At 43.3% G+C, this 23,656-nt stretch overlaps 1 protein-coding gene across 1 annotated transcript in view; it reads right to left on the bottom strand.

Moving 5' to 3' along the window:
- Nucleotides 1-2,110: 2,110 nt before the first annotated feature.
- The window catches only part of DDAH1 (dimethylarginine dimethylaminohydrolase 1), a 66,572-nt gene continuing 45,026 nt past the window's right edge, over nt 2,111-23,656 (bottom strand). Inside the window, exons 3-6 of the mRNA XM_075039096.1 lie at nt 22,696-22,769; nt 21,977-22,096; nt 7,889-8,032; nt 2,111-7,396 (exon numbers count right to left, since the gene is read on the bottom strand). Of these exons, the coding sequence (XP_074895197.1) occupies nt 7,280-7,396; nt 7,889-8,032; nt 21,977-22,096; nt 22,696-22,769 (455 nt within the window). The 3' untranslated portion in view covers nt 2,111-7,279. The remainder of the gene's footprint in view (nt 7,397-7,888; nt 8,033-21,976; nt 22,097-22,695; nt 22,770-23,656) is intronic.

Below are 23,656 nucleotides of genomic sequence, written 5' to 3'. Positions count from 1 at the left end.
TGATCGCTGGTAATTGGCAGCACACCTGCTCACAACCCAAATCCTTCTGTGGTGTTATTCCCACCCCAACAAGCCTTTGTTTCCCGTAGCACCTTTGAATTTCTCAAAGCCGGCTGCGTACCTCTGGATTAAACATCTGAAATACAAAGTAAATGTGTTTTAACTCCTGTTTTCCTGCTCAGGGGGCTGCACGGCAGGCCATATTTTTCAAGTCCCAAGTGCCTACGCTGATCCCCCCCAATATGTGTCAGGCACCAAAATAGATGGAAAGATTTCAGATTCTCTGATGCTTCCAGCAAGCTAGTTGTGGCATTTCTGAGACAGAGCCAGGCATCTTCCCAGCCCCTGACTCCCATCCTTGTTCATGAAACCAAATGCCTTCCAGCTCCTCCTCTTAAAGGTGAATTATATTGTAGACTTTACTGGCTCTGTACAATACTGCTGATAAAAATAGCTATTGTGCATTCTGGATTTAGAGTATTTGTTAATAACCTTGCTCAGTGAGAGGTGCAGTTCAAAGCCACGTGATGTCTGGAGGGTTAGGCTTCTGGATTCCTGAGCCACGTATGAGACAAACTGAAATGAATTATCTTCAGCAATCAGGAAAAGAACATGTGGTTAGAGAATACAAGAATAGAGTATATTTTAGCAGACTTAATGCCTATAACCCCTAACAGGATTTAATGGTCCAGGCAGTTGGAAGAAGACTACTCGGCATGAAACTCGTTTCAGGAGGTTAACATCAGTTCAATATTAAGAAGTGAGCCTCAATGAAGAGCGAGTTAGAGAGAATTTGTTTCAAGGGAGCTGGGAAGATTTTGGACACTGCATTGGTTTTATGAATACGTACATATGTAATGTCCATCTAGAATAAATTTCTAGAGTAAATTTCCAAGTAAGTTTTGGAAACTGCTTACAACCCAGACCTCTTCATATTTTTCACAATATTGGTCCTAAAAAATGTTGTAATGCTGTCGCAGTTTGTGAGAAGAGGTCGGTTGGCTTTTCAGAGCTGTGACTGTCTCCAGGTTTTCTTCCCCCTCTGCCCTCATTGATCAACCCCTCGCCAGGCAGTCCTCACTGCAGAGCAGGGGCCTCTACCTGGGAGCTTCATGTGCACCCATCCCATTCTGCCTCCTGGTCCTTGCCTCAGGACAACCCCTTTCTGGAGCTGGCAGGACCCCCCCTACCCTGGGCTCCTGTGAGAGGGGCAGGGCTCTACACCCACAATTCCCTAGGGAGGAGGAGGAAAGCTGCCAGGCAGAGAGAAGGGAAAGAGAGTTTGCTTTGGTTACAGATCCAGATCGAGATCAAGGGCCTTGCCCAAACTGAATGGATATCTGCAGCTACCAATGGCAAGTTTTCAACTACAAACCAACAGCAATCAACCTACAGCTCATGAATTTTTGGCGGTGAGGTTGCTGAGAGCATCAGAATGTCTGGACTTTATAATGCAGGGGACTGTGACTGATGCTTTTTCGGCAGGGTGTACTTACAGCGGAGAGCGAATTCATACACCCAAGTGCAGAAGTCTCTACTTGCTGAAGTAATATTCTACAGCTAAATTTTGCAAAGGGCACTCCTTTTAAAATAACTGTTATGCTTTTGCTTTTGAAGGTTTGGATATTCTATGAGAAGCTTCTTAATGTGGCGAGTGAGAGTGGCTTGTATAGCTTTTGTTATTTTTAATTATTGCCATTTAGAAACAAATTCAAGTAAATTGGTACCAACTCTTTCCTGTAGACATGGGTACACAAAGATGCATGTAAATGCACTAGTTTACTATATTAATTGCACCAAGCTAGATGTATCCACATTAGATGTAGCATTGATTCAAATATTTAGCATAAAAGTCATACTTTTAACCAGTGTAGTTAAATTAGTACAAAGGCTGCATTTAGATCAGCCTTCATGAAATCTTTCTTTGTCCCTGCCTCTCCAGCAAGAAGCGTATTAGATTATGTACTAGCAAAGCTGTACAGTTTGGAAGTGATGTAATTCTTTTGCTACAGTACTGTTAATTTATGTTGGGTTTCTTAAAAAGTTGAAGCAACAATATGGAGGCCTTGAACAATTGAATCTTGGATTGCCACAAGGTGGCACTGAAGGCCCATGAGCACTTAGACACCCGTCCATGAAGCCAAGAGTAACTGCATTGTCTCCCGAGACCATTTAATCCTAGTATCATAACCTAATGATATTAGAGCACAAGGGTACAAGCAGAGATTAGCCCCACATGCAGTATTTGTAGCACACAAGAAGTAGTATTTAGATACAAAACATGCGACCATCTGTCATGTTACCACAAAGCAATGTCTGAAATGTAGTCACCTCTCATGACATCCTGGGGTAGAAAAGGCACGAGAGCTACGTGAATGATTTAACCATAACGGTCATGCCAATAAACCTTTGTCGTTTCACCTTTTGTAACTTAGAGTAGATACAGGAACTACAGAGAAAATACTATACTACAGTAACATCTGTTTAGTTATCTTGGACAATAATAAAATTTAGTCACAACCATTGTATCTAGAACACATAGGCAATATATCCTCTCTGTACATTATTCTCAAATGTAGAATCTGAAATCATGATCTGTTTTTAAAGAGTCAAGATTTCTTCTAACAGGTTTAAAGGTTTAGCACCAGTGTCTATAATTGGCTTTATTTCTAGGCATGTAACAAGCTTCCAAATAAAAAGATGGCATGAAACAGTATTAAATTAAATGCATATACATTCAGTTTCAAAACCAAGAAGCAAAAACTACACAGTACACAGTACAACTCACATTTTATTCCTTCGTGATGGGGATATATAGCATTGAAACTGCAAGAGTCACAAAAAAAAAAGTGCAAACCTCTATTAGAACAGATTATGGAATGTATTGATGTTTTTGGCACAAAAAGTGGGGAACTATATACCGCAACAAGTTTTTAATTAATGAAATGTAACACTTCTGTGTTCAGTAGTCATATTTGTGCACTGCAGAACAATACAATGTATAACAGTGACTAACACAATTCACATGCAACTCTATACAAGTTACATCATACATCCAGTTAAAACTTTTCTGAAAATACATGAGGTCCAATGATAGTTTGTTCACAATCACTTAACAAATACCATTCTTTAAGCAGTCTTATCTTTTCAGCTTCCTTATTGATAAAAGCAAAAATAAAGAATCTTAAATAGTAAACTATTTTCCTCAAATGGTTCCATGTGAATATTGATGTTTTCTATCAAAGCAATTTGGCTCTAACTTCACTGATATAATGTATAAGAAGCTGAATGAAATCAAAAGCTCATTTTTTGTCCATATTTCATCCCCAATTTGCTGTGAACAAACAGCATTCTGTGCACTGACTTTTTGTTTTTAAAACTGGACATAGGTGTTGCTTATGAGCTCTGTAACTATCACATGGAAATCACCAAATTAATCAGAGCATAGCTTCATACAGTGGCATCTAATTAAGACTGAAAAGGAGTACATTAGCATGGAAAAGACAAAAATGCAGAAATGGAAGAATTCAAGTTTATCTTATAAGGTACAGTATGCATTCACATTTTCATTGCAGAGAGAGACACTGTATTCACATTCTGGTGAAGAAAGAAACCCACATATCACAGCTCTCCCTAAACTTTTCGCAAAGAGAACATCTGTGAAAGATCTATAACGTACATTGTAGCTCTCATTTGAACTGAGCTAAACTGATTGCTCAAAGGAAAAAAAACCTTTGATGAGTAATTCAAGCCCCATTGCTGAGCTATTAACCACAAGAACTTCTGCACTGGCCTGCTATGTCATATAGCCTGACAGTTGTTATCAAGTGCTTTATGTGGGCAGCTATTAGTGTTCAGTGTCTCATCTCCTTTTTTGGTTTGGGATTTTATTTTATATTAATCAAGGATGATGATTTATATCAGGCATCTGAGAAATGTTCTGGTGACAAGATGTACAGGATGCCCATTACAGGCATATGTATCACAGCAGAAACGTCCTCACAACTGAATTCTTCGTTTAGGCAACAGAAAAAATGGAAAACAGCAAAATGCTAAGAACAAGAAGCATTTGGCATTAATTTAGTTCTTAGTACCATACTGCAAATGCACAAACTGAAGTGCTCTTAATGTTTTTGCTTTATAATGCCAGAATAAAGAATAACGCTAAAAGTGGAGAGGTGAGGGCAATCCCAATAACCAGCTTAGGTAACTTTTGGCATCAGGCTAAGATGTAATTTAGAGTGTCTATGTTAGGAGACTACGATACCTACTGAGACCAACAGAGAAAAAGCAGGTGTGATTTAGAGCACCTAAATTCTGTGCTTGAAGTTAGACAGTTTGAATACAACTTGAAATCACCACCTGAGGGAATTCAGGTCCCTCAGCCACACCCTTGCTCTTTCTGTATACCAAAATGCAGCCTTGAAGCCAAGGAAACCTAAATGGCAACAGGTGAAAGACCAACATGTCTGTCAACGCAGAGGTTTCTCAGCTCTGAGATCCTGACTCCCCCTCTCCCTCCCTTGGGGAGCCAGGGAAATTAATTGTCACCTATTCTATTGCTTTCAGGGACACGAGATACCAACAATGTCCACCACAAATATTTATCTTTTCTGGAGTAACCCTGAAGAAGAGGAGTCACCCTTGTCACTCTCTGGATCTATAGCTCCTGTTGACAGTCATCCTTCCAGCTCAGAGAAAGTCGCTCAGAGCCAAAGCGGACCCCTCAGTTTCAATTCCCTCCTGGCATCTACTCAAGGAGGGAGTGAGTTTAGGATAGTCCACCATGGGTTGGGGTACTTTGGAGTGAACAGCGAGGAGGGAGGAGTACAGAAAAAGAAGACTCAAGCAGGAGAACTGAAGCAACAGAAGGCAAAACCACTTGGGGTTAAAAGAGAAAAGCACTCATCATTCCATAAACTAAAACAAGAGACTGAGAAAGAGCGAGACAGGTGAAAGGTGAGAGGGGGTAGAAGAAAAAAAAAAACCAACAACCAACAAAGTTTGAGAGATAAATTGAGTAGAAATGCCACAGCCTAACCCTGTTCCAGTGTAGTTGGATGCTCTGGCTCCCTAATGAGAGGAGGGAAGAGGGACTGAAGGACATGGATGGGGGCCAGGCCCCAGGAGGTACACGGACAGGTCGGGGGGATTCTGTTCCAGCTTTGTACAACAGCTCCCACAGCTGCATAGGTTTTTAGCAGAGTACAGCTTGCCTCTAGAAGGTCACAGTTAAATACTGCAGGATCACTTTTTTGGCACAAAATCTTTGCTTAATGTCAATTCATTTTAAAATGCAAGATGCTTTATCAGATATTTTAAAAGCACCAAGGGAAGGTAGAAAAATAGATTCCCCACTGCAATGTTTACATCCTTAGAGCCTGATCATCTGGGTCAGGCTTAAATGATAGCACATGGGAATGGAGGAGACAAAGGGGAAACATTAGGAGAACCCTTTGAGACAGCACACACAGCCATAAAAACAGGACTTGCTGTTTGGCTGGCTAAAGACTTCCTTTGGGACATGCTCTCTTTTTACATACGTTATATTTGCTCATCATTGTTCTCTCCCCCATGATACCTCATGTCATCACAACATACAGAGTGCCTACAATGCATCAGATATATTCTGGTAGCTTCCAGGAGGTTTCCTCCTCCTTAGCCACTGAGACGAAGTGAGAGATACGCTGAGGAGTACCTACGGATACGAGTACTTGTGTTTCCTCCGTTATGACTGCACAAAAAAGCACGCAGGTTTCCAAAGAATATCCAAGTGTGTGCTTGATTAATACTGTTTGCCTTCCTGCAGACCACATTGCCTGTGCCCCCCCTGCTCGCTTCCTACTGTACCTTAGCAACACGCCACAAGTGGTTCAGGAAAGGTGGAGGAGATGTCTAGGAAGTTGATAACATGTTCAGACTATTTGTCAGTCTCTGGAGAGTTCCCACTACTGCCCCTGTTTGGGAATTTCTCCATCCTTAGTCTACAAGTGATTTAACAAGAAGCATGTGAATACAACGTGGTATGCTTCACTCTACTGTGGTAAAAAAAAGTATGACTCAGTGGGTAAATATGTTGTGGAATTTGCTACAAAAATTGTATTTGTTTTAACTGAATACCACAGTAAATATTCATGCAATTAAAAAAAATAAGATTGTTATCGTTCCAAGGAAAACTGCCCCAAAGGCAGATAAAGTACAAAGGCCAATCTTTCAGGAAAAAATAGCTTCCCTTATTCACGAGCATAATCCAGGAATAGCTGTCCTTCAACTCCTTCTATCACCTTTTCCTTTTGAATTTTGCTAGTAAGTGGCCTCCAAAAGAGGAGAAAACAGAAAGGAGAGACAGAAATAAATTTAAAAAGTAAATAAAGAGAATTAACACCCCCCATATTTTAGATTACATTCGTAGGTTTAACTTTTCCAAAAGCATCTCAGTCTTTCATTTTTGTGGTCCGGGTGCTCCCTGGGATCTGGCCTTTTTAAAAACTCCTCTTCCATTCTCACCAAATTGAAAGTCAAAGCATTAGCAGCAAACTGGGACCTGAACTTGCAGGATGTATCTTGTGTGGCTGCATTGTTCCCTCTTTTTCTGTCATTCAAGTTTCCCAGGCAGACATTGCCCTTGAACACTCCTGTCGGAGTAAGCTTTTTCCAAAGTTGCTACCTGGCATCTGAAATCGATTCCAGCCACAACTGTGCCCAGCAGCAGCAACGTGATATGGCAGAGACAGTGAGCACAGTCCATTGCCCACTGTTCCAGCTAGTGTACGGAAAGGGAAAACTTCCCTACCACACAAGATACCAAGTTCATGAGCCCACTGAGTTTTCTTTATTCCCCCCTGACACCTTGCATCACTGAAAGAGGACCGAGGAAGGAAAAAAAGATGCAGAGCAAGGAAGCAAGAGAAAAAAGATAGGCGAAGGGAACAGTGTCAAGACAACAGAGGTGCTTGAAATGTTGAGAATTAGTTGGTTTTCATAAAGTTTTCACATAGATATGTTAAACCACTAATACTAGGGGTTAGCCATTATAATTGTCTTCTGCTAGCCCTCGGGACTAGCATACTTCAAGTTATGTGCCCCCCAGCGAACCGTATATCCACCTTAAATATTATCTGCAAGGACATAAAAATACACAAAGCAAAAAATTTGTAAACAAGGGTTAGTAGCACAGTGGTACAGTAGATTGTCAATAAAAACAATAAAAGTGTGGATACAGATTCGTCTACCTTGTGTGTAACATTATTGCCAGTTACAAGGGAGGGACTCTGTAAACTCATAATTCTGAAGTTTTGTTAATAAGCACAGAGCAACAGGTGAGTGACCCATCTACTTTATCCAGTTCTGTGTTGGCTATTGGGATCAGCATGTGGTCCTTCAGTTTTTCAAATACCTGTTTAGGAAAGAAAATGGAACAGAATTGTTACACTTTATGCCTCTCTATTTTCCCTTTTCTCTAACTATTTACAGAAGGAACAGCCATGGATTGATTTATCAGCAGGTGCTAGGCCATCTCATCATTTGTAATCAACACTAACATCACAACTGCAGTGAGGGGAACTGTTGCTACGTCCTGTTATGCAGAAGAAGCACCAGGGGCACAAGAGACAAAGTAATTAAATCGGTAGTGGAGATGAGAACAAAGTCCAGGCCTCCCACCTTTTGCCATCTGATACTTTCCTGAAGGGATACAACAGCCCATTCTAGAAAGCACCTGATCATAGAATCGTAGAATCGTTTAGGTTGGAAAAGACCTTCAAGATCATCGAGTCCAACCATCAACCATGCCCGCTAAACCATGTCCTGAATGATTTCAATCCCCACGGACTTCCCAGCAAGGCCAGGATGCTGGGGGTCTCCCAGGCACCCTCAGCACGGCGCTCACCTTTGCACTCTCCGGGTACTCCTCGGGGGCTCGGTGCAGCAGGACATGGCCTTTGCTGGGAATGTTTAAGTAAATGCAGTTTGCTGCGGCATCGTCAGGTACCGTCAGCTTGTCATAGCGGTGGTCACTCATCTGTTGCATGGTCTGCCAGGAGACACAAAGCACAGCTATTTAGACCAAACACATTAGCAGCCCCTCACAAATGGGAGAACAGAGCCTCCAAAAAATATCTAATAGTGATTGCCAAGTCAGCCAAGGGCCATTTTGCTATTCAGCAAGTAAGGAGATCTCTTTTCATCTCTGCCCTTCAAGGAAGAATCAACTAACCCTAACTGAAATGAGCAGTAGAAAACGCTTGTGAAATGGTTCCTGCAAGCAGGAGATTAAGCAGGGCACTCAGTAAGTATCCTCCGTGGGGTCTTTTCCTCAAGGAATGTGCATTGAGTATGCAAAACCCCTGCTCACATTGATGGAAACTATAGGTGCTCAGCACCTTCAAAAAAAGCAGCCATCATTCAATATTTATAAAATGAGCATGAATTAACACAAACAGGACAGGAACAGTTCCCAGCCTGGCTATCAGCCCAATCTTAATTCTTTTCAGGGACCTCCTTTCTGCCTTCCAAGCAGTTACTCTTTCACTAAGCACCTGTGCCAGGGAGCGAGAAGGCACGTCTGTGCTAATCCTCGTTCCCAAGGGGACAACACAATAACCTCCTCAGAACAGTAAAGCTAGTGGGTTTCAGAGGTTTGGTTTATAAATATAGGGCTCATACAAAAATTTGGATCCTGGTTGGAATTTCAGAGACAGAGACTCTCAGCACACAAGAAGCCTGAGATCCCATGTTTTGGATCAGGCTCAACTTTTTAAGAAAGATGGGAAAAGCCTGGAGACAGGACGCCAAACTCCCCATTGTACTGCTACAGCTTTACATCAGCTTCACTCTGACAGAGACCGAGAATAACACAAAGTGAACAAAGCTCAAAGTCAAAAACTTTGGTCCTACTGAAAGCCTAAGCAAATGCAAGTGTTTTAGTTTCTCTCCTAACCTCTCCATGTTCCCACATACATTGCAAAGATGCAAACAGAAAGAAAAGGCTTTTTTTCAGCTTAAAAATACACTAATATTATCTTAAAAATAAACTGATACTCTGTTAACAAAATTTTTCAACTAAATTCCCTCCTCAGGGAAACCCCACAGATTTGCATCGCATAGTAGAGAGCAGACTTCAATTTCAGGCACAGTTAAGTTTATCATTAAATTATTTGCAAGGTCATTCATTTGTAGTATTTCTCATTCATAAAAAAAATACTATATGGAACTGACTTATAAAAAGGATCTACAACATATTGGGAAGCAACAAAGCAACTCACGCTAGCACACACCTACAGTAAGTAATTCCTTTATAGGTCTGGATACATTTTTCATGTTGTAGCCTGAGTCATCCACATCCCACAGAGAACATGAAATTCACAATGAAGAATGCCACGCATTCTTGAGGAAGTGTTATCAGATTGTCATTTCTTGTTCTTTCTGAAGTTGTGAAACTCTCCTGAGCTTCCAAGGTCACATCTACCTCCATAAAAGGTTAATGTGTTTTTCTGGGGAAAAATCCTTGCACCTTTACTTCACCGGATGTATTTTTATTACTGTGCTTACCATGGTTGACCTTCTTATTTATATTTTTTTCTGTTATGTTGCCAAGATGTATTTTATTACGCTTTCCTTGATGTTGCAGACATCTAGCAGCAGGTGCCGTGCCTGCACCCAGTGCAACTCTTCTCCCTGGTAACCAGAGCCAGCAGACTCATCCTCTACCTGCAGCTTCTCTCTTCTTGCCCACATAATCTTTTTAAGTCTCAGTTAAGGAAACATATTTATTAAATATGCACTAAAATACACGTATCAGTAGAGGAAAAGCCACCACACCTGGATTTCACTCAGCTCCCAAACAGTTGTGCTTTCTCCAGTCCTTGTTAGAAACAGAATCCCAATATTGTAGGTTTTCTGTAGGAACAGCTCATTCATCAGAAATATATTGTGAATCACTGTGAAACATTTCCATATGAAATTATGAATGAATTCTTAAGCAGAAGGGTATGGACACATCTCCCATTCATTTGCTTCTGTAAAATGCTGAAGTGAGAACAGCAGCAGCGAGCAGAAATGGAGAACAAGTGGCAGGGCCCTGGCTGTGCCTCAGGAACCAGCGTTGGGGACCCTGGGAGATGATGGCGAGGGCACGTTAGGAGGACTGTTTTCAAGATTAAAAAGCACAGAAATGGTGGCTGAATTAATTCAGAAACAAATGAGGAAAAATGAGTGGGAAAGTGAAATGAGGCAGCACGGGAGTTTGAGTAGCTGTGACAGTGGGAATGGGATCTCAGCTAGCTCGAACACCACCACGAGAAAGTATTTATTAGTAACTGGAGGTTTGACAATACAAGATTACTCTCGTCCTCGGCTCTTAAGATAAGAAGGAAATCATATCTGCAAGCTTTTATCACTGTTACAACTGTGCCTGCATGTTGAAGTAAAATGTCAAAAAACACTTTCTTGAGAGAGCGCCCAGGCACTAATGCCCCAAACCAGCCCCACAGGGAGGCTCTAGATGTAACAGAAATGCACCAATGTGACGCAATCAGGTTATTTTAAAGACCTGTGGCGTTTTCCATACTTGTATTATGTAAAGTCACTGAGCACATGTGCCTGCCCAGATGGGACTCCACGGCAGAGAAAGAGATAAAAGCAAGGTCCTTTGGTTGTATTTTCTATCAGATACACACCCCAAACATATTTTTTTGGAAATGACAAGTTTACAAAGACTATAGCACTCGCACAATGCATTTGCGGAGGGCTGGCTTTCTGCCCACAAGCGTTGTATGACCAGCTACATTAAGGGCCAGGCATTTCCCGCATGCCTAGTTTTTCTGGGAATTTTCTTCAGCCTGAAGAGGGTAATTTTCATTGCGCATTCTCTCAGCCCTTAGTCATGCTTTCCTTACATTGAAGTCATTCGCATAGCCTAAAATGCCTTTTCTATAGTTTTTTTTACAGTGTGTCCTCAGACAACTGAGGTAATGGATAAGCTAAATAATCCTAAATATGAAGCAGCATTATGCATGAAGGAAAAATGCATATGCGTTTAGGGCCTATTATCACTGACAGAGTTAAGATGACCACATACACTTTTAAAACAGGCCAAGCCTAGTTACAAAATTTCCCCCTCCAAGAGGAAGGCCGCAGTCTGAGTCCTGCTGCCATCCGGGACCTAGTTGCACCCAGATTGCTGCGGGACAGACAGCGACCAAACCCACTGCACCTGCAGCGTGCCTTTGTACCTCCAACACCCCACAAGCAAAACCAAACATACACTGAATGTTCCTCTTGCTAACACAGCAGTGAACACCACTTAAAAATGCCCGTGTCATGTCCACAGAGGAGCAGAAGTGCAGATTTTCGGGGTCTGATTTTTGTTTTGATTAGCCCCTGCTCCCTTGGCCCCCAACAATTAAAAGAAAAATCAAACCTAAGCCCAAGTCAAATGCATGTAACCCTACACCCACAGGATCACTCTCTCAACAGATTTCAGCTACCCTTTCCTAAATCCTTCAAGTCACAGCATTCTTAAAAGAAAACTATTTACTTAAAACTGTTTAAGATATTTTTTTCCATCCCATCTCTTTTCCTTCTTTCCAAGAACATTGAAGTTTGGCCTGTTTTACACTGATGCTTAAGTAGCATTTGGCCTGGGGTACAGAGGAAACTGGAATCTTTTAATCCAAGAGATTGAAAATTGTGAGAAAAGATTAAGCTACATCAAGATTTTACCTACAACGATGAAAATGAAGTATTTTTGTGGTGCAGGGCAACTAACGCTGATGAGAAGACTAACTCAGCGATACGCAGACACATCCCCCCAGGTTAGCTGGGAGTTTGGAAGGACAGCATGCTTCTCTTCTGCTTGGAGGAAGGATCACTTGTCTGGGAGCAACTTCAGGCTTATGCCCTTACACACTTAAGGCAAAAGATGAGGACAGGCACCTGGCCAGTACATTGCCATCTGGAGGAAGGACTGACAGAGAAAGGTAAATTATTGCTTGCTACCTGGAAAACACTGCTGATTACCAAACCTGCCATTTTCTAATGCTTGAGGAACTAGAGGAGCTTATTTTTTAGCGCTGCATGATGGGGGTCTCCAGCCCCATGTGAGAGATGACGATATCCCACTTCTGGATCCTAAGACAGGGACTGGAGGTGACTGAGGTTTGGTGTGTGGTTCCCAGGAACCTTAACTCAGCTGTCATACAGACCAATACCACCTATAGCACTGCCCCAGGAGTCTGTCCAGTTTGCTTTTGAACCTGTAGCAAGGTAGCTTCAGAGTTCAGACACATACTGTGTGGGGAAGCGTTTCTTTTCCTTTTTTTTTGAACTTGCCCCTTGCCTTTAGAGCTCCCCTGATTCTCGCACTAGAAGAGACAGCAAACAATTGATCCCCAGTTGCCTTTTCCACATCATTCCTGATTTTATAGGCACCTATGATCCCATCTCAGTTGCCTCTTTTTCAGGTTACATTCATAGTGTGCTTAGTTTGCCTCCTTAGACAAGCTGTTCCAGGTGCATCCTTATCACACTTTACTGAATCTTTCCAGTTCTACTCTACCTTTTTTGGAACAAAGGGATCGTGCATGCAAAGTACACACAACAGCCAACATGCAGATGCACCACAGCTTTAATCAGTGGCATAATTATTTTTTCCATTTGGTTTTCAGCTGAGCTGGCAATTTCAACAAGCCAGGATCTTAGTTCTGTGGTAATGATCAGTCAGAGCACATTATTTCGTATGTGATATTCACATCATTAATCTCCCTGTCCCTGCTGCACATCACTTTATACTTATCTACACTGAATTTCATTCATTGTTTTATTGCCCTGTCTCTGTCTATTAATTTCCTTCCTCGCTTCTTCATATTTGGAGAAACAACTGGCACTGCAGAGAGAAAGCAGCAGCCTTAGGGTTCAACACAAGAAAGTGCAGGACAGAGTAAGGCTGGCGAGCTATGCCATGGTGCTACATGCCTGGGTGCAGGGACTCAGCCTGGCATACAAACCACGCTACTCAACAGCTTCTCAGAGTTTCCCTGAAATGCAGCAGTGCCCACAGTGACCATAGACAGTTGGCCAGGCTGACCAGAGGAGACAGAAGAGCAGAGCTGGAAAAGCCAGCGATCTTGCTTGAATGACAAGATCTATCAGGAGTGTCATTCCCGAAATGCAGACAGGCGGGAGAGACAACAGCAGGGTAGACTCAGTAAGAGGAGGACAAGACAGCCACTTTGAGCAGCATAAACCACAGTAGAGTGATTTAAGGCTTCTTGTCAGGTACTGAAAAGTCTGCTAGAGATACAGGATAGGATAGCATAGACCCTATGGATGCAAACTGCCTTCGAGATCTGTTTGAAACCAGCAATGCTCCAGTCTGCGATGGTCAATACGCCAAATTCCTTAGCCCATACACAGCCAGAGTGTTACTTTAATTTCCACCTACCACCCATGCTCTTAGCAGCTGGGCTTTGGGCTTCTCCTCCCCGCTGCATCCTCTCAGTCATGTTTTCCAGAAGGCAGAGTTCTTTAAGCAACCTCTCCCACCCTGCTCCTCGGCTTTTCCTGGCACAGGACACCTTTTGCATCACCGCAGATGTGATGGGTACCATGTGCCGTTCACATGCACACCTGTGCTGCTCTGCCCCTCCAAACCACCTTGCGTCACGGTCACGCTGTCACCTGCCTGCCAGCTCTGCCCAAGGACTGCTGCAAAGGGAAACCATGACCTGAGGAGGGGAAAAGGAAGCAGCTTACGTGTGTTGTTACTCTCAGTCAAGAAGGCGAGAGGATGAACATCCTGTCTTTTGGAACAGGAACCCAGGGAGAGAATACTCAGAGGAAAAAAAAAGCAGCAAAGTAATAGAAACATGAGTCTCCATTTACGCAAGTCAAATGACATCTCAGTCAGCCTCTCACCCAGATCCCATGGCTGACAGCCTTAATGGTGACGACAAATATGTATTGAAAGGGACACTTTCCTCACCCTTAAAAAAAAAAAAAAGTAGACTAATACAACAGTCTCTATTCTATAAATGTATACTGTTGAGTCTGTATCTTCCAAGAGACTAGATTCTTCTGCATATATGGAACTGAACAGCACTGGCACTCCATTAAAAGTGGTATGTTTATTACAACATCTAACTTTAATTAAAAGAAAACCACAACTAGTTGTGTTTTTACAGTGGCAGGTCATCTGGTACTCAGTGAAGACCTGAGTCCTCTGAGATTCTGTACACCCCTAATTCATAAAGTAACAGAAAATCAGAAGGAGCTAAAGGAAAGTGCACAGAATTTTTTTAAATTGACCAATTTTCCTATCTATAAGGCTGAGAGCAGAAAAGTCTCATTTTTTAACTTTTATTTTTAGGGGCAAGTTGTCAACTGTTCTCTGGATTTCACTAACCTTTCTTGGTTGCTGCATTACAGAAAAGTCAGCATTCATCTGCACTTTCTGCTAATTCCCTACCTGATGTCATCCTCTTTGGGTTATTAATATTAGTAATCATTTCCACAGCAACCCATTGTGATATCGTAAATAGAGAATTATGACTTCATGTGGGGAATAAGCAGAGGCACAAATGATGAATTCTTAAGGAAGAAGAGATAATGTTTTCATGCAAACTTGTGCATTACTAGGAAAGACAGACACTATACAGACAATAGGAGGAGGAGATTTAGCTGAGCCTGTTCATGCTGCCTGGGCGTATGGGCTGCTTTCTAAGAACACCAGATAGATGTTTTTCCTTAGGTGCCCATTCTGGAGGTGCTTCTGTGGCAGAGCTGGGAACCCCTCAGCTTTATGCAGGCACTATAACCTTGCTCTCATGCAGGGAAACATTACTCGGCTTTTTAAAGCTGGCACACTGCAGAGACTTCAATTATACAAGCTGGAATACGAACAAAAGGCATTTAATCACATGAATGGGGGCAACTGCCAATGCTAGAACAACTCCTTGCACCCAAGTCTTTAAAAGCACTGCTCTGATCATAGCTTTGGATACAGACCAAGGACCTAGTTGCCCAAAAGAGACTCTTTTCTATTTTATCCTTAAGATGTGGTTTCGATAAGCCTCCCTTGACCTCTGTCAAAACAGCTGCATTTGCAATAGTGTCCTTCAGGGAATAATTTAGGGGATGAATGAGCAGCTCCACACCCAACAGAAGATATTGAATGGGAGAGTCAAGAAGAAGGCAGAGCAATCATGTCCAACCTTTTATCGAAAGCAGAAAAAAAAAAGCTATTTGCTGAAGTCATGGTATTGCACTACTGCACATATTCCAATACACTCTTGACCGTAATGAAATCCCATTGACTAATGAGGTCGAAGCCTGGGACACCAAGGACGAGCTCAGAAGTGCAGATGTCGCCACCGCTCCAGGTCCTGCTGGGCAGGTCTGTCCAGGGGACGTGAGGGGTTACAAGCTCAGCTGCGTTACCCGCTCTGCCTCGCAGCCCACCTGGCAATGCCCCTCAGCCCTGACATCTGCCACGGCCACACTGCCTCTGTAATTAGCATCTGTTCCTCTGAAACGACCAACTGAAACCCCAGACATTTCACATGCAACTCCATTATCCCAGATCTCGGAGGGAATACCCCAGACACAGCTGGCCACAGGACCAAGATCAGGCCTTAGGGTGGGATGAGAGCTCTCCACGTCGCAGCCCTCAGCCCTAGGCACCATGCCGGGTTTCCTACCTTCCTTCCAGGTCCTCTGCTCCCTTCTGAAATCCATCAGCAATCACCAGGCATCCAGCATTACGCCAGAGCAGCAAGTTCACACCAGTCCCGTGGGGAGACCCTGGGGCTAGTCCTTTGGAGACTGCCCAACACCAGTGCCTACCCAAAGGACAACCTCATTTCCCAATGGCTGAGAGAGCACGTTCATTAGCAGGCACTTGCTACAAATACAATACGTACTGCTTGCAAGGGAATAGTTGAGCTTGCCAAAGCTATGAACATGTAACCCTCAGATCCTTTGGGATTGCTACCGAGCTATCCAGAAGGTGGCAGAGAATGGTTTGACCATAGACAAAGCTGCTTAAACCAAGGACTGTGTCCACTGTGATCTGCCACTGTCCAAGTCTTCACTCATCACAGAAAGCAGAGGGGATTTGTGCTCTGTACCAACCAACACAAACGGCCAAAGGACAGAAAGGCGGCTTTTCAGGATTTAGTATAGAGTGAAAGAGTACAGAAAGGCGTGTATAACAGCTGCTGTGTCACGGTTCTCATCATCATCTTGCTTAGCGTTTGCCTTTGCTGCTGGAACCTGAACTGGATTACGTACTGGGCCAGTTCCTGCTCTTCTGCTGTCCCAGCAAGACCCCAGGGCTGTGTCTCTCATTGAGGAACACGTGGTGCAGAGCGTTTGCCCACAGCGCTGCCCTGTCACCTCCCCATGCCAGGACCAGCACTGTCACAGCCCAAATTCATCCTCATTCACGCTCACGGTAGAGGTCAGTGACTCCAACAGCGCAGGATCAGAGCCCAAAGATGACATGTTTGGAGGAAATCCTGGCCTCACTGAGGGAAAAGAAAAATAATCCCAGGCTTTACTGACTCAACAGCCACGGCCAATGTTCAACTACGGAATTACGCGTACAGAATTATGAACGGGTTTAACTACAAGAAGGAATTAAATGCACGCTGAAAACAGCAGAGGGAAGTTAAAGTTTCAGATGTGATAGCCACTACAGGCCCTGGTACTTTCTGCAGTTAATTTGCCTGTGTCTTTCACCCAGTTTCCTCAAGTGGCACTTTTCAGTTGCAGCCCAAATAAATATTTTATACTTGCCAGAGCCTGAAGAGGATTTAATGGTTAAAACATCACTTCTGATTTATTACCTGCTTCTAGCATGTCATCTATAATCCTAAACTCTGTGCACTCATCTCCTAGCTCACTTGCAGCGCTCTACAATACACACACTGCACTAAACTCATGATCAATTGCACTCTGCCATATGTGAGCACCAGACGCAATTTCCTTTTCTATTTTTAAAGTATTGTAAGGATACATGATTTGCACCAGTAAGAACAATCAAGAAAAATGTCTTTTTCAAACAAGATTGTTAGTAGGAAGATAAATCCTATTTTAATAGCATAGCATGATACAGCAGTTCACTTGCTGCCTACCAAGACACACTACAGAATGAAAACAACTCAACTACCAGAGATAGTTAAAGACAGCTTAATCATCTTGCTTGTATGATTGCATTTCCAGACATGAAAAATGGCAACAACAAAGGAGAGGTTTAAAATAACAAGCTATCACAATAAAGGAGTGGCATGCTGGGCTGTGCCAGGCAAATGACTTGGTAGAAGCTCAGGGGGCTGTACTGCCACACAGACTGCGATGGGTAATGACAGAAGCAGCTGACAGCACTGCTACAGCTCAGTCGATCTGGTGAAATTCAGAGAGCAGCTTTTCTGCTCATACTGACTATCACTGCCTCATAGAGATCCTCTTGCAAATGCATTTCCACAAGACTGCAAGAAGCTGATTACCAACTGAAATTTTTTTCTTCAGAGGCAAGTGAACCAATACAAAGAAATCACTAAGGTCAAAAAGCAAGAATTCAGATGTTAGAGGAAGCCAGTGATAAGCAGCACTGCCAACTCCATCATTTCCAAGATGGACGCTTTACCTATTTGTTTTCCAACAATTTCTCTGAAGAGATTTAGACTCCTGGAGGAACAGCTAGAGGTTCCCCAGGATGAAAGTGGAGTTGGATCCAATACACTGAGCAAGAAACACTCTGGGTAACTTCATACGTTGCTCTGACTGCGATGTGGTTGCCTGATGTAACCTGTCAGCTTGCTAGGAGCATGAGGAGGTGTGGTGGGTTGACCCTGGCTGGACGGCAGGTGCCCACCAACGCTGCTCTCTCACTCCCCCTCCTCAGCTGGACAGGGGAGAGAAAAATATAACAAAATGCTTGTGGGTTGAGATAAGGGCAGGGAGATATCACTCAACCAGTTACCGTCACGGGCAAAACAGACTCAACTTAGGGAAAATTAACTCAATTTATTGCCAATCAAACCAGAGTAGGGTAATGAGAAATAAAACCAAATCTTAAAACACCTTCCCCCCACCCCCCCCCTTCTTCCTGGGCACAGCTTCACTTCCAAATTCTCTACCTAGCCCCCCACCAGCATCGCAGGGGGACAGGGAATGGGGGTTGCAGTCAGTTTATCACACACTGTCTTTGCCGCTCCTTCCTCCTCAGGGGCAGACTCCTCACACTCTTCCCCTGCTCCAGCGTGGGGTCCCTCCCACGGGAGACAGTTCTCCATGAACTTCTCCAACGTGGGTCCTTCCCATGGGCTGCAGTTCTTCACGAACTGCTCCAGCATGTGTCCCTTCCACGCCATGCAGTCCTTCAGGCACAGACTGCTCCAGCGTGGGTCCCCTACAGGGTCACAAGTCCTGCCAGAAAACCTGCTCCAGCGTGGGCTCCTCTCTCCACAGATCCGCAGGTCCTGCCAGGAGCCTGCTCCAGCGCGGGCTTCCCACGGGGTCACAGCCTCCTTCGGGCATCCCCCTGCTCCAGCATGGGGTCCTCCCTAGGCTGCAGGTGGAGATCTGCTCCCCCGTGGACCTCCCTGGGCTGCAGGGGGACAGCCTGCCTCACCGTGGTCTTCCCCATGGGCTGCAGGGGAATCTCTGCTCCGGTGCCTGGAGCATCTCCCCCTCCTTCTTCACTGACCTTGGAGTCTGCAGGGTTGTTTCTCTTACATGTTCTCACTCCTCTCTCTGGCTGCCGTTTCTGTTGTGCAGCAACATTTTCCTCTTCTCTAAATCTGTTATCCCAGAGGCACTACCATCGTCACAGATGGGCTCGGCCTTGGCCAGTGGCAGGTCCATCTTGGAGCCAGCTGGCATTGGCTCTGTCGGACACAGGGGAAGCTTCCAGCAGCTTCTCACAGAAGCCACCCCTGTAGCCCCCCTCCACTTACCAAAACCTTGCCATGCAAACCCAATACAGAAGGGCAAGTGCTACAGCACAAAACTGCTGCCCTGAGCCAGAGTCCCTAACCTCAGCTGGCAGGGTGTGAGCAACCACGACCACCACACACATGTAAGTGTCTGATGCAGAGAAACACATTGAAAACTGACATAGTTGACTTATTTTTTAAAAAATATCCACCAACAATCAAAGACTGCTAGCTTATCTTGTTAATTACCATTTTCTTCTAAAAACATATCTGCTTTTTACTGTACCTTGATTAATGCTGGTATTTACTTGACGGCTAGTTACCAGCAACATTTAATCAGCTTATCCAAAAAATATTTTTGGCTACAATAGCTAAATTGATGCACTGCAACACGATTAGCCGAGCTGTGCAAAAGGCTTTAATCAAACTGATGAGTTCTCAGATTAGTCCTGGCTCAAGTTCAAATTGCAGCTCTGAGCAACCAGTATTGTACTTGAATTTTGCTCATGTTTATAAACACTCTATACAAGTGTAGCGCTGTCTGGATATCTGCAAACTTCATCAGGCTGCTGCTCACGATGCATTTCGAGTTTGAGCCTGAATATTTGGGATAGTGCACATTTCACAGAGAAAAATGCAGGGCACTTTCCATCCCAGACTAAATCAATCTCACAGCATCAGGAACATCAGACCTTTACAACCAAAAACATTCCTCATAAGTTTCTCAGGGGAGAAGACATAGGTGATAAGCTGGGAATTGTTGTCCCAGAGCTTCACATAGTGATTTCTAATAAGAGAGTAACTTTGACAGCTTGTTCAAATGAATGAGCAAACTTAAAGCCACTCCAAACTATGCGGGAAGTCAACGGACTGTCCTCTTGTTTAAGAGCTCCCCTAAGCTCATATGGAGCAATCAGGCTGCTATCCTATTCCCTTAATTGCTGCCAAGCTGCAAGTTTAAGCTAGCCAGGACTGCACTTTCCTGGCCTCCATAATTCAACCCATGTCCAGCAGGAGAGATTCTGAGATTTGAAATGTTGGTTTTATCTTAGCTGGGGACTGAGACATTTTAAATCTTGAACTGTCACAAGATGAAAAAGAAAAAAAAAAACGCCCCACCAAATCTCTGCCGAGCTCTGATAGTAAAAATGATGCTGCTGGGAAATGAAAAGTCCTAGGATTATGCCCATGAGGAAAATGTGTAAGATCTGAAAAGCAAATGTGCAATGAAATATCGCAGCATGGCAGTAAGGACAAGAGATCTCTCAGGCATCCATCTTGCAAATATTTAAGGATGTTTTAAAGTAATAAAAATCACTAGCTTACTGAAGCCAGGGAGGTGTACAAGCCATGCAGGATGTGTTCCTAAGCTCTTCGGGGGCCAGGGATGTTGGTTTCAGAGTTACATGCTATTTCTGTTGTAAATGTTCTGCCTGGAACAGGTTCAGATCGGTAGCCTAGGGCACTGATAGTGGTGCTGTTCTTCAAAATAATTCATGCTTTAGAATCAGGGCAAGAGATACAAGTCGGGTTGCATAAGTTGCATTTAAACTGAGTGGATTTCAGAGAGCTTTCTCACTAGTACAGCAGAGCTATCTCCACCACTCCTCATTTATTAGAAGGGACACACGGCTGGCTTCCTCCATGCGTTAGTGATCACATTGCATCAAGGAGGCTTCTGCAAAGCCAAAGAGCAAAGCCTGCACTTAGGTTCTTATTTATTGGCAAAAGAATCAGTACGATCATAAGGTGAAAATATAGGACTCGCTGCCATCACTGAAAAGTAAATTTTGGTTTAACCTTTGAAGGCAAGTCCTGACAAAAATGCGTAAGACGCTTAGCTGTAATGCTTTCAGACATGCTCTGACTTACCTGCATCTCAAACCAAAGTGTGCAGGATGGTAGGTCTTAATTTATCAACAGGGACAAACTCCCTCGAGCTTCACTTCAGGTAAAGTCTCAGTTGCACTTTGCTGTTTTGGTGCCCCAGCCAAAGTTTCTGCTGCAAAGCATCAGTGCCTGCAGCTGTGCTACCGTGTGGGAGCAGAGATGCTGATCTCTTGGGTGAGCTGTCTCATTGCCTATATGCGTAATGAGATTCATGGCCTCAGGTGTCTCTGTGCCCACATCTCTGAAAAAGCTTAATTTGGTAGATTTGCTCTGAACACACCCAGCAGGCGGGAAAGCCACTGAACCCAGCGCAAACCACAGCAGCAATAAACATTTCCCATTGAGGATGATGGTGGTAGTACAGCATTGACCTGCTACACAATGGATTACTGGTTTGCAAGTCTGCCAGCAAAGAGAAACCCAGATTCGAGGCCTCTTAGCCCCAGGGTTCAAACCCACACCTCCCACTTTAAAGGAAAATGTTCAGAGACCCAAATTATCAGCCAGGCTGGGGTGAGACTACTCTCCCTTCTTTCTGTTGAAGCCATGCTGTTATGAGACCCTCATGGGATCAGAGAGGAAAAAGCATTACCAGGAAGGAACCTGACTTTGCAGCCAGATGACAGAGGAAGGAGGGATGGTGAGTCCTGGACTCTAGTCCCTGCAGCTGGAGTTACTTACTGATTTTATCCAGAAAATCTACACTGCAAAATGTGTACACAGGTCATCTTTGCAACAGGGATCAGACCCCTCTCCTTCCTTCTTCATGCCAAAGCTTTTACCTCCCCTCTGGCAATTTCAAAAGCCATGTTTCCTTATGGCAACATCTGAAGTAAATATCTCCACTGCTCTGATGATACCTCCTTCCTCCCTCCTACCACCAAATTATCACCTTTTTAGTCAACAAAGCTGTAAGTTATAATCTGTATGATCCATTTTTTTCCTGAAGATAGCTAAAGCTAAATTAACATCACTGTTCTCTTGCCTGATATAAACATTCTTTATGGTTTGCACATACAGGAGACCCCGAGATGTACTAATTTCTTCTTTCATTGATCTCTATCTGTTTTAAAATTCCAGCATCCTTGAGCAGAGATTAAAGACAAAAAAAACCAAGTTTGTTGTTTAGAAAATTTTCTTACGTGCTTTACCTTGAGGGCTTTCTGTGCAGCTTCACTTGATCCAATAGCAATCAAGTTTGGTCCAGCCATGCTGCAAAAGCTCTTCAGATGCAAAGCATCATGAACAGGAACTGTGGAGACAGCATAATCCTGTACAGGAGCAAAGAATGGTTGCTATAAATATTTTTAAATTGTCCTGGTTCCATAATTATATTGAGACATTCCATAATTAATTTTACTCTCTGCAAATTAACAATAGCAACATATCCCAGGGCACAGTGTCAACTGTTTAAGTATGACATACCCCTCTGGACCAGCTTGTCTTGTCTGGTGCACTGGGGTAAAATCCAGAACATGTTTCAAATATTACTATTGTTGCAACTGTAAAGAAATACATTAAAACGTGTAATTAAACAGTATGTACATAAAACGTCTCCAGGGACCAGCAATAAGAACACATTGCTGAAACATGAGAACATTAAGGATGTGAGTGTTGATTTGCTCTCAAATAATAACAGCCTCCCACTATCCAAGTTACTTTTATGCAGTGATCTCACATTTCAGATCCAACTTCAGCATCTGTCACTTTGCAGGATGCTCAAACCTTTTCAGTAATTTGTACTTTTTTTTTTTTTTTTAAGTCCTAAATAAAGCACTTGAGTATGACAAATGTCTTAGCCAGTATAATTTTTAAATTGGTTCAGTGGATGAAAGCTTATATTTCCTGTGGCATGAATGAATCTACAAACCTTAAATGTGTCAGCCAGAATTTCTGCACCACGTTGATTTGTCCGCCTGGAAAGACCCACAAAAAATTCTCTGCCTGGAATGAAAAAATGAAGGGCAAAACAATTACAGCATTTATTATTTTTTTTAAGCCATCTTTTTTTTAAGCCATCCAAAAAATCACCACATCAGCTCCTTCATCAGAACATACACATTTTAAAAACAGGCCAGCTTTAGAGACATTCTGAAGCAATCTTTCATGGCTATCATTTTCTATCTTTCTTTTCCCAACTTGAGTAGTAAAACTGAAAATTCAGCATAGAAGAATGCAACCTGCAATTGCGAGCTCGTAATTTAAAGCAATTATCTTCTTCCAGAAGACACATTTCACCAGAAGCATAAATAGCTTCCTCTTCTAAAGCTCCGCAATGGTCATTGAGTCAGGAAAGAGAACAGCTGGGCTGGATTAGTACAGCACTGATTGACCATTTCCCTCTCCCTCTGAGATTTCCTCTGGTCTCGAAGGCAGCTCTGCAGCCACCGGCATCCTCCAGCTCCAGAGAAAATCAGTGCTGGATCTGCACTGCCTTAGAAAGGCCTCCCTTCCCGGTCTGCCTCTTTTGAGGCCCTTCTTTCCCCTTGGTGAACTAAGGCAAGCAGCCAGTCTACTGTGATGCGGATCAAAATAAACAGGCTCATTCAGCACAGGCAAGGAGCAAGCGTGTGCGCAGCCAATGTGAGAAAATGCCTAATGGGTTTAACGACATAAAAAACACAGTCAGTATCTTCACCTTTTTAGTCAACCATGCATATAAGTTGTCTAGCACGTGACATCTGGCAGGCAACTCCACCACTTTCTCCATAAACTAAAAATGCGTTTTTTGCATTTGATTCATTGAACTAGTGACAATCGTCTGCCTCAAGCTTTTACAAGTCCTGAAAATGAGTCTGGTGAATGTAACTGCTTGTAATAAGAAATATGAA

The sequence above is a fragment of the Buteo buteo genome, chromosome 10 (assembly GCF_964188355.1).
Source record: "Buteo buteo chromosome 10, bButBut1.hap1.1, whole genome shotgun sequence".
Lineage (NCBI taxonomy): Eukaryota > Metazoa > Chordata > Aves > Accipitriformes > Accipitridae > Buteo > Buteo buteo.
Note: the sequence above shows the minus strand (reverse complement) of the source record. Positions and strands in the feature narration are given on the sequence as shown.